The sequence below is a fragment of the Leiobunum rupestre genome, chromosome 4, assembly GCF_980474605.1.
Source record: "Leiobunum rupestre chromosome 4, qqLeiRupe1.1.hap1, whole genome shotgun sequence".
Lineage (NCBI taxonomy): Eukaryota > Metazoa > Arthropoda > Arachnida > Opiliones > Sclerosomatidae > Leiobunum > Leiobunum rupestre.
In genome coordinates this window covers 69,392,923-69,404,881 of record NC_143387.1, presented here as the reverse complement: position 1 = coordinate 69,404,881, position 11,959 = coordinate 69,392,923, and the positions used below count along the sequence as shown (strand labels likewise).

The window sequence follows — 11,959 nt, the reverse complement described above, 5'->3', positions numbered from 1 at the left end:
TATATTATATTTACAGGTAATTAGATAATTTTCTTTAACTAGTAAAATTTACAAACCCATTTTGTTTTAACAGTTTAACACGGTATAAGGCATTTCTTAGCGGTAATGGGAAAAGGTAATACCTGAAAGTTCAACAGCACCGAAAAAAATACGTTTACTCGAAAAACGAAAGCTAGAAAAAATATTCATAATGAACCTTTTTACGGCAAACTTTCTCGGGCAGAAATCGAAAGGACCACCGCCAACGTCCAAAAAACGTAAAAGCGCCCTCTTTAGCGCAGGCGGCGGAGAGATGGCGACGCGTGTCTTAATGACAGGGCGCGATGCCCCGAAAATACGAGAAAGCCGGCCTCTCATTTTTAGGGACCCCCACAAATATCGCGCCGTAAACACAAAACAGCCCATATCCGGTTATTTAGTTAAACACCAATTGCCAATTTTATACACTCAATTCTCAAATACAATACAAAGCCAACCGATACTGCTAATATCATAAGTTTATCATCACGATTCGCGTAAGTGCGTCGCAGCTAGAATTTAACTTCTAGCATTGAACACTCATTTTTGGTACATACACGTTCTTTGCCTCGTCGTCATAGTGGCTATGGTTATTTGTTAATAAATTGCGTATATTTATCACCAGGGGCGCTAATCTATATGTATTCGACTTCAATTTATCGTCACCTAACGCGTAGCTATCGGTAATTATTCCGACTAACTTTTATGGGACGTTATTATGGACTTATGCTATTACATTTTTACGATTTGCATCATTTAGATCAAAATTTGAAATGAAATGTTTGATATATTAGGCATATCATCAGTACAGTCATACCAACAATGATATACACAGCAGTGGATTAATATTTAGAAATTGTGATCAAAATAAATTAGTTACTAGGTTAATTAGTTAGTTAGTTTTTCAGTTTTATAGTATCTTAATATTTACATGTCATTTGTAATGTTAAGTTAAATCTTAGAACTTTTCAGGTACGAATTTAATATCATAAATAACGCTGCAACTAATAATGTCTTACTTATATATAATTTTATTTACGTTACTCATGGTAATAAAATTCAATACACCAAACGCTTTAAAAGCTACAACACAATCCCGCACGCTTCTTCTAAGCATAGAAACAAATCGTTTTTGTACCTTTTATCTGGTGCTTTTATTCCCACTGACCCCCTTTACGTTCACCCCCCCCCCCTCGGGCAAAAAAATCTCGCGTTGCGAAGGGTAAAGTAAGTTCCACCCCCCCCCATCCGCCTCAGCCGTTTTAATACCCCGGTAAAGTCGGCTCCCCGGTTCAACACCCATCAATCGGGCAGAAAGGCAATCGCTTAGTATCCACATTTACTGAACGCTAAATTATTTCCCAACAAATCCGCGTTTGGCGATGGGCGGAGTCTGCGGCGTCGATGGGCGGATGAATCTCCGATTTTGATCCGAGCCCGCGGGGGGGGGGGGGGGGAGGCACCTCTCTCTCCTCTCTCTCTCTTCTCCACTCTACGTAATGGAATAACGGAGTTGCGCAGTCTCCCCGCCAGGTAGCGCGCCTACGCCGATTTCGCCGGAAAACTCCGTCCGAAAAAAGAGAGACGAGACTATCAAGTTGGCAAGGCGAAAAGAAATCGAATATTTTCCGCGCTATTTTGTCTCTAGCATCCGTTTAAAATTCTAACTTAAATACCAATTGTAATTTTAAAACAAATTAATCCACCAGAGCTTACCCGCAGTCGCGTGATTATATCAACCATAAATAAATTTATATAAATATATCCTAAAGTTATAAGATAAAAAACCATTCTATTTAATTCGCCTTTAATACAACGCGATTCTGTCTTTAGGTCCGTTTAGGACGGCTGAATAAGTGTCGTGCCCCCCACCTAGCGGAGTCAAGAACAACTATTTTTACAAATACCTTTTTAAAGCTGTTTTTCCATTGACTCCGAGAACTATTACCAGCGCCCCCCCCCCCCCCCCCCGTGTTTCGGACTCAAAGATGACGAGGGACTGAGAGGTAGGATAACAGAGTAGCGGGGGGGGGGGCGAGAAGTGGGGACGGGGGGGAGAGAATAGTTCGCTTTAACGCCTAGATTGAATCGTTTTGTTCGACGCGGGTCGCTTTGCCTTGCTGAGAGCTCCCTTCTCGCGCGACTTCGCCTCATCGACTCGAGACTGACACATCCAGTCAATTGGACGCTGCATTCCATTCGCGAAATAACGCCAATTTCGTCATCTGTGTTAGAATATTCGCCGGGAAACAGTTCGCGATTTGATTTTTAACGGAGAAAAATTTTAATTATTTAAAGAAGAATAGTTTTTTTTTAAGAAATCGGAAATGTCCGTGTTTTAAACGGAAAATGGCAACTTTTATCTCGAATTTGTAAGAGTTAATAAAGAGGGAAAAAGAATAATATCGTTTTTTTTAACCGCGATAAAAGTGTCGATGGACGCGACGGGCGGCGAGTCGACGGACTCCTCGCGGCCGAACAGTCGCTGCGGCTCCGGCAGATCGTCGGCCACTCCGCCGGCGTCGCCCGTCGCCAAGCCGGCGCTGTCGTTCAGCATCAGCCGGCTGCTCAGCGGGGGCAACGACGACAAGCCTCCGCCGGCGCCGAGGCCGCAGTCCGAGGACTCCGACGACGACGAATGCCGGGCCGCGTCTCCCGGTCCGGGCGCCGCCAGCCCGTTCGACCCGCGCCACCACCCGGCCGTCTCGGCGGCCGCGGCCATGCACGCCGCCATGATCCACTCGGGCCTGCAGAGCCACCACCACTCGAACCACCATCACCACCACGCCGCCGGCATCCAGCACGCGATTAACCAGCACCACGCGCAACAGCTGAACGAACTGAAGTTCTCCGTGTTGGGAGCCGCGGCCGCGGCGGCGGCGGCGGCCCAGGCCGGCAACGGAGGCTCCGGAGGCGGCCCCGGCTCGCCCTACGAAGTGCTGCACGCCGGCAACGGCACGGTCATCAGGGTGCCGGCCCAAAGGCCCCATCCGGCTTCCGGCCTACCCTACGGAGGGGCCTTCTCGTGGATGGCCAACCCGGCGGCGGCCGCCCTCGTCAAAGACAGGCTTCCAGGTACCTTGCACTTTCTTTACTCTCTTCATCTGCCTCCTCTATTTAGCGGTTGCGCTAGTTCCTGAGATTCTCTACTATCTAAAATTATAATATGAAAACTCACTGTCAGTTGAAAAATGCTACATCTCCTTCTTAAAAGGGAAGAATACGGTAAAAGCCTCTTTTTCGTTCAAGCTGAACGTTTCTGTTTTAACAATTACATCATTGAATTATATTTTTCTTATTAGGCTGAACCTTCCTCTAGTGCTTAAAATGATTTGGATAATTCTAATATTAATAGTTAACGAGATATAAGGTCCTAACTAAAGGGTAGTTTGGGCGCTTGCCCAACTTGTTTAGCTCCGGGGGTCCGAATTAAAACGTAATAACTTAATTACTTTTAAATTTAAAATTGTCAAAATCATTTTAGTCGCTAAGCAATAGGCTGTTCTACACTTAAATATTAATTTTATAAGTTAAAATACAAAATTAAAAGAGCTCAGCGTAATTGAAATAGCGCGAAAGTAGACAATGGCCACTGTAGTACTCTTCCACCTTAAATCTCGTACTTTTCAGGTACGAATTTACTGATAAACTTAATAAATAATGATTAAAATAGTGGTATAGAACTTTTCAGATACGAATTTAGGTGGTAAATTTACTGATAAACTTAATAAATAATTAATAAAATAGAAGTCGATGGATTAAACCTATTTGAACAACATAATTTATTCCAACATTTCAGTAGAAAATTTCTCGTGAGTTCTTAAGGTATTCAATAACGTACCAGAAAAAATTATATCATATTTATATAATTTATGATTTCAACCGTTTAAATTTTCAACCTAAATTTCGATTCTTTAATTTGAATTTCCACCGATGGGTTTATAATAATAATATAGAAGACATTCTGACATAGTTTCAACCGCGAATTAAGTGTATAGCCGAAGCCAAACTCATCTACGTAATACGCACGCGTGTACGTAGAATTAAATTGCTAATGAATAAGACAATTAGAATGACATTCTATTTAATTGATGGTGTACATTCTCGAAGTTCCGCGAAAAATATTTAAATTGTAAAAAAGTGGATCTATCAAGTTATCGCGAGAAAATTAAACCCGAAGTGTTTATATATAATTAGTCCTAAAAATAACAGCGTACTGCTTAGAAAATAATCTATTAACTGTTTAAAAAGCGCCTCATCGAGGAAACGTGATTAGGATAACATTAATAGCGCAACCTTGCTTGGGTTGGGTTTCGTCAATTACCCACACCATCAAAACCAAAAAAATTAAATATTACAGTGTCAGCAAAAACAGCGACAAAACTTTTGCCGTAAATTAATTGACTTGGAAAATAATTCGGGGGGTTAAAAATCATTAATAGACTATAGTCTGACAATTAGAAAATATTTGTTAAAATACGAGGGATTTAAGCCCCCTCCCCCATTCCCACCCCCCACGCGTTTTTAACAATGGCGCAAATTGGTTAAAATGATCCTATATAAATAAAGTGAACACATTTGATACGTATAAAAGCTAGTTTCGCGGGGTAATGATTTTATTTCAAAAGGGGAACACTATGTACTTATATCATCATTTCATTTTTATACGCGCCTATACCTTTAAACCCACCATTATTAAAATATACAAGCTCTCGGATTTATATATATAAAGAAGTACCCTAAAAAAGTGTATCTAAATGTTATAAAATAGGAGGTTAGGCCTAATAACAGGGCACACCAAATAACAGAGGAACCTGCCGTCGAGATTTTTATGCCGAGTCGAAGCTCAAGGCCATTTCGCTTTTGCATCTTTGCTAATATATAACTATACTCCTTAGAGTCCGTAACGACGTCCTTATAACGTAAGTAAAGTAATAAGAATAAGTACGACACTTCCTTTTCTTATAATTCTTCCCATTGTCTGTTTCGTCTGACAACTTTTCCGCGAACTGTCCGAGGGGTCGAACATTTGCCTGTTTTGTGTACGGGATTTTAGATTTTTTTATTGTGGATTTGTCATACAAAGTTTATAGGAGCAAAATTCTTGGATTTGTGGATTTTTTTTCAAACTTTTGTACGGGATTAGGCCAAATGTCCGACCCCTCGGAACTGTCACTTGTCTTTGGAAGTGTCTGCTAATGTTATAAGGATCATCCAATGATTATTGAAAATTTAAACGATTTCTATAAATTGTTTTAAACCGAATCAAACGTGTGAGCGTAGCTAAAGAGACTATATGATGTGACGAGTTTCCGGTTTATTAAACTTCCGATTACCGCTACTAACCGAAATCGTTCGGTGTCATACTTAAAGGTATTACTTTACTTATGACATCATTTCCAAAAACCAAGAAGAAGATTGCATTTAGAGAGGACTTTCATATCGTGACATTAATAAAATGAATTGACGTTTTCAATTTGCCACTTTTCAATTTCGTGTAAAACCGCGTTTAGAGGATTTTTCACGCGTAGCGACGACGGCCACTGCCACCTATCGGCCAAATTGGGAAACGAAATCCGCTCATAAAAGACGGAATCTTTCCAAAGGGGCCCTGCCTTGTTGACTATACGCGACTAATTTTAAATTATTAAAAAATTAAATAAGAATTTCGGCTATAAAAACAAGTTCTTATATACGCTATGGGGCGAATGTTACACGCTGATGGATATTTCCTGTAATTAAATTTTAAAACGAAGTTTACGCTACTAAAATGAATCGACTGTCCAAAAAGTGGATCAGATCAAAGTTGATGGAAATATCTAGGTGGCCATAGGTGAAATTATCGAGTGTATTTGTCAATGGTGAAATATATTTTTTATGACCAATTTCAGCATTTTTTTGAGTTGGTTGTTACTTTGTTGTATTTCATAATTAATGGATATACAATTTAATTGGTGGTTTTAGCGTACTAAATGCTATATTTATTAATTTACAATTAAAAAAGGTGATCTTTTGGTAACAATGAAGTTTATCAAAAAAATAATAATAGTTTAATTGACTTATTTCTGATTTAAATCGTAAACGTTAATTAGTTTAAATGTCAATCAATATTTAATTACCTTTGTCGCCATTTAATTAGAGTAGATGTAATTATGGATTTAAAAGAAATCAGTAATTTTGGGCGTTGAGATTTTATAAAAATGTAGAAATACGGATCTATACAAATATGGTTTTCAATGTTTTGTGGCTTAGTTGCCCAACCAATAAATTTAATTGATTAATTAATCGATAAGAAAGAATTTTCTCGATAGAAACAGTACAAATAATAATTATTTGAATTTTTGTAATACCTAATTAGAATCAATAATCTGATCAGAAATTTTCCAATTAATCTTTTTCGAGTTGGTTAGTTGACCGTAATTCTCGTTGGTTGTATTTGATGCCATCTATCCAGTCTTGGAAATTATCTTGCTCTAAATACTTGTCTATGTGACCTAGGAGCAACAAACGCAAGGAGAACGCAGCTAGCTTTTAAACACGCTAACGCGGTGTTGCGTACAAATTTCATTGGACGAACCTTTACGCTGAACGTTTTACGGCAGCAGGTACTAAAGCGTCTAACCAATGAAAAATGTACTCAAGAAAATGGACGGGTTGCGTTCTCCTTGTGTGGGGTGCTGTGTTTGTTGCTCTTATAGATGTGACCACAAAACCCTCACTCAAAAAAACCCTGATCAATTAGATCAGTGGTCCTCCAGAAAATGGAAATAGTATTTCTTATAAAAACTGATCAATGTGACCACAAAACCCTATTTAAAAAGATGACACTGGGGGTCGTAACCACCCGCTTATTTCCCATATTATTCCACTACTAGTCTAAATAAATTATGTCAATATGACCAGTTAACCCCTTCCCCAGATTCAGTATAAACTAATTCATCATGGTGCGAAATCAATTGAAGTTTGTCTCCTTCCCCGCCATACGCGCGCACGAAAAGATAAGCCGACATCCAGGGAGCGATATAATCCGTGTAATTATCGAGCGAAGCACCTCGGAATCAGCAAATTACTATAGGAAATGGGCTGGTATGTATACAAATCGGAATAGAAGCGTGTAAAAGTTCAACCATTGAATAAGTTCATTGTTCTCACCCACGGCTCCCCCAACAACGCCACACCGTCGGAAAAGATACATCACCGCCATTATTTCCTGAATAAAAAGTAACAAAAAAGTGGATCCGGTCATCAACAATGAAGTTGTCAGCGATACAAACAAGGTGCGTACGCGATAGCACCGGGGCGGGGGGGGGGGAGCCATAAGGCCAAGCGTGGTTAATCACGGGAACACGGGGGTATAGGTTTCCTCTTTTATGCCGAACACGGAATTTCACGCGCGCATTTGTTTTTCGCCATACATTAACCCCCCCCCCCCCTCCCTGGGCCGAATCTGTAGCCATGTTTAAAAATGGCCGCGCGTGGCCACGATGTAAAAGTAGATAGTTTTTTTAGGCACTGAAAAGGGCGTATATTTGTGTCCGCTCTTCATGAAAAAAAACTAATTAGTTCTCTAATGTAGCGCGAATCCTATAGGCGTGAAGAACCTTTAAAAATGTCCATTACCAGCCAGTGTAGAGCGGCCGACGAATTGTACAAAATATAGGCGGGCGCGAGCGACCCAACGCTTAATGACGAACGAAATTAACTTCATGACTATTGAACATTTTCAAAAGAGCTCGCTGCTTTTTTTATCAATGCAGCCGACAAAGTTTTTATTCAAAATACTAGAATAATACGACTTTTTTCTCGCTATTCTCAAGAGTTTTTTTATTTTTTTTTGTTTCAAAAGGAAATAGGGTGTTTTCTGAATATGGCGCCATTCAAGAGAAACACGAGAAACACTCAATTTGGGCGAATAAATTGGCAAGCCTCCCCGCCGCTAATGGTGATTGCCTATAACGCACAGCGCGGCTCAGATTATTTTTCTCTATTAGCAGTTTTGAGTGTATACTCTTTGAAAGGTCCTTTACGCGTTTATATCTCCAATTTAGATAATTTATGGAACAACACCTAACTCACCCCTTCGAAAAAACCACTTTTTTGTTACTCGGTTGAAGCACCCATTGGTTTTGAAATACTTTGACTCTTTCGCCGGCTAACATTCGTCAAGATGGTGTTTATCGGTACAGCAAGATAAACGCGACGATTAATATTGAGCTCGAATTGCAGTCCTACGGGCTTTTCAATTAATTCACGTAGTATCGTCCAATCACTGTTATTCTTCGTGTATCCTGGCTTATCGCGACAACTAGCGAGCCATTGCTTTAGGCGTCAGAACTTCAGCTAAAAGTTTTAGCCTAAAACACATTTTTTAACTTATCACTTGGAACCTGTTTTGATTTCGCAGGAATAACTAACTAGCTATATTTTGTTGATTTTAGCCGTCGCGTGACCGTGGTTCTACTTTCCCAAATTGATCGAAGTTTTATGGGAAGTAAAAGAACGCGACGTTTGTCGACGAAGTGGGATACCCGACGAGAACAAAACTAGCGTTAAACGAAACTAAACGATTCCTTTTGATTGAGATATGAACTTTTCATGAATAGGCGGCATTATTTAAATCAAATATGCACTTTTCTAAATTCTAAATAAACTCGTTTAATTTAATTAAATTTAATGTTCGTAATTGAATGGAACATAATTATTTTTGACATTTTAAAAGCAAAGTTTTTCCGTCACTCTGTTGGTAAAAAACTTTAATTTAGGCCGTTTGGTGCGAAGTTAGTACACTTTTTTTATGGCGTGGAGGGAAGATTTTCTCCTAAGATATGTATTATAAAATTGTGGCAATACGTAACTCTATCTTCGACATCTGGCGGGAAGACACTGAAATTCAAAGGCTGTTGAAGACCTTTATTTCAAGTGGGTAGTCAATTAGGAGTAAAAAGCGTATGTAAATCACTAGAACTCACATCGAAAATCACACAGAATATCAATGAAATTCAGACCGGAAAATCACTGAAATGAAGATTGGAAACTCACTGAAATTCACATCGAAAAGATTGCATAAGTTACCAATGACACGGTGAGTTACACTGGATACGTGTTTGCGACATAATAACATATAACCCTATTTTCTACTGAGGTTATACTATAGGTTCCCTTGCACTAGGAAAAATCAGGGAAATATCAGTGGAAAACATGGAAATATCAGTGGAAAACATGGAAATATCAGTGTAAAACATGGAAATATCAGTGTAAAACATGGAAAAATCAGGGAAATGTCAGTGTAAAACATGGAAATATCAGTGTAAAACATGGAAATATCAGTGGAAAAATCAGGGAAATATCAGTGTAAAACATGGAAATATCAGTGGAAAAATCAGGGAAATATCAGTGGAAAAATCAGGGAAATGTCAGTGTAAAACATGGAAATGTCAGTGTAAAACATGGAAATGTCAGTGTAAAACATGGAAATGTCAGTGTAAAACATGGAAATGTCAGTGTAAAACATGGAAATGTCAGTGTAAAACATGGAAATGTCAGTGTAAAACATGGAAATGTCAGTGGAAAAATCAGGGAAATGTCAGTGTAAAACATGGAAATATCAGTGGAAAAGTTAGGGAAAAATCAGTGTTAAACATGGAAATATCAGTGGAAAAATCAGGGAAATATTTAGTAATGCTAAATCAGTAATCAGTTACGTAATCACTTTAGTTCAGTCAAAGCTACAAGTTGGTACCCCGATTACGAGGAGTGATCAGCCCCTCGTTGGAAATATCAGGGAAATCGGTTTGCCAATAGCTGTAGGAACCTTGTGGTAAGCTTTAGTCCCATTCGACCGAAATCCCATTCGACCGAAGGCGGTTTTTGAGGTGTCCCATTCGACCGAATTCCGCTGAAACGTGCGGTTTTTATGTGTCCCATTCGACCGAACGCTGCTATATAAATTGGCTTTTGGAATGAGCATGAATTATATTTTTATCTTCACCTAGTCAAGAAAAGTAACTGAACCAAAACTGAAATAGTAAACTTAACCAACTCTAACCTAACCTAACCTAACCTAAACATGGATCTTCGATAGTACATACCTTATAAATAAAATACCAAATCACCCCGCCAATTGGGCTACATTTTAAAATTCTTTCGGTCGAATGGGATTTCGGTCGAATGGGAATAAACGTGTGGTAATGGTGACAGTCCTGACGCCTTAACGGTTTAATTTTAAGTAGGGCGGCAATCTAATACAATCAAGCCTTAGTAATATAAACACTCGTGTCAGCAACTAGCGGCCATGAAACGATAACAATGAAAAGCGTCAGCGATACATCAACAGAGAATGAAATTTAAACGAGTTCGTCTGAAGAGCGAAATTATACGTCCATCCAAGACGAAACAAGAAGCCAGTTCAAACGAAACCTTCCCTTTCATTTGTCTCGTTTATAAAATCGTCATATTGCCAGATATAAAAGAGCGAAGCGACTGTTTCCGACGATACACGGACTACACAGCCGTAAGGGACTAGAGACGCGATTGTAATCGTCAAAGAGCATTAGTAAGAAAGCGTAGGACTTTAGACAAAGGGCACTGAACTAAAAAGAAACGCCAGATCGCGGCTCCCTTTGAAGTCCTCAGAGCCGTCAATTGTCGCGATCAGTCTGTAAAGAAACGAGCCGCGCTATTGGGCCCAACAGACAATTAGAAATTGCGTGTAGGATCTCTTTCTCTCCGCTCAACACGAGCGTCGGATATCTCGGACCATAGGCGCTTAAGAATTAGTCACACTTTCGTTTCTATTATAGGCTGCCATCCGCGATCGCTGACGCTTAACCGCGTCTTAAATCGAGACAAACTGTACCCGTATCCCGGGCTTCGCGTAACACTGGCAACTGAGTCCGGACGGGCGCAATATCATTGTCGGTGTACTTATAAAGAACCGCCATATTTAGAAGAGAGAGTGGAGACTCATTCAATTAAATAGGAAACGTAATTCATTAAGAGTTGGCATGCGCCGAGTTCTTCTGGTTCGCGCGTGTGCGTCTAATTCAGCGCGGACATCATCTTCTCGCAAGCGGGATAATGGGAAAAATTTTAATTGTAAAAAATGCGCTCTCTTAATCATGAGACGTTTAGAGACGCAGCGTTGATTAGCACCCTCGTCGGCGAGCTTAATTGAGAGCTTCAGCGAAAACCTCGTCAAGTTTCAACGCCAACGTCGGCTAGAAAGATACTTTCGAAATCGGTTGAACAATTCTAATATAATTTTAACGCATATATTAGATTTTGTGGTAAATCAGAGTACACGACGAACAGACAAAAACCAGTTTGAACAATACTAAAACGCGCCTTATGGCTGGGAGTATTGTCTAAACAGTAAAGTTTGTTTTCGTGTACCTTGATTTTTCGAACGATATCTCTTTCTTGTATACTCGCACCGATTTTCTTATAGAATTTTAACATATTTTAGATATTTTGGTACATCAGGGTACACGACGATTAGAAAACAAACCTGTTTGAACAATACTAAAACGCGCCTAATGTATGGCGGGGAGTATTGTCTAAACAGTAAAGTAGGTTTTCGTGTACCCTGATTTACCGCACGATATCTCTACCTTGTATACTCGCACCGATTTTCTTATAGAATTTTAACATATTTTAGATATTTTGGTACATCAGGGTACACGACGATAAGAAAAACTAACCGGCTTGAACAATACTAAAACGCGCCTAATATGGGCTGTGAGCATTGTCTAAACACTAAAGTTTGTTTTCGTGTACCCGTGATTAACCCACAATGTCGCTGGAAAACTGTAATATTCAAAATATTTATTTTAAACACTATGTATATTAATATTGAATATGACACAAGCTTGTAGAATTATACGATCACGTGAGTCTCGACGTTGTCATTCAAACGTCTGGAGAGCTTTGCTTAATCTCTTTT

General features: G+C 39.5%; 1 protein-coding gene across 3 annotated transcripts in view; it reads left to right on the top strand.

Annotated features, from left to right (window-relative positions):
* The first annotated feature begins 2,156 nt into the window (after window positions 1-2,156).
* Window positions 2,157-11,959, top strand: part of LOC149948874 (uncharacterized) — a 44,531-nt gene continuing 34,728 nt past the window's right edge. For 2 of the 3 annotated variants that reach the window (XR_016480713.1, XM_090174038.1), the window contains exon 1: window positions 2,164-3,093. Coding sequence is in view for 2 of the 3 variants with exons in the window: in XM_090174038.1 (XP_090030164.1) it covers window positions 2,454-3,093 (640 nt within the window). In the remaining variant the exon portion in view is untranslated. Of the gene's footprint in view, window positions 3,094-11,959 lie in introns of all 3 variants that reach the window. The other variant, XM_090174039.1, reaches the window with a different exon arrangement.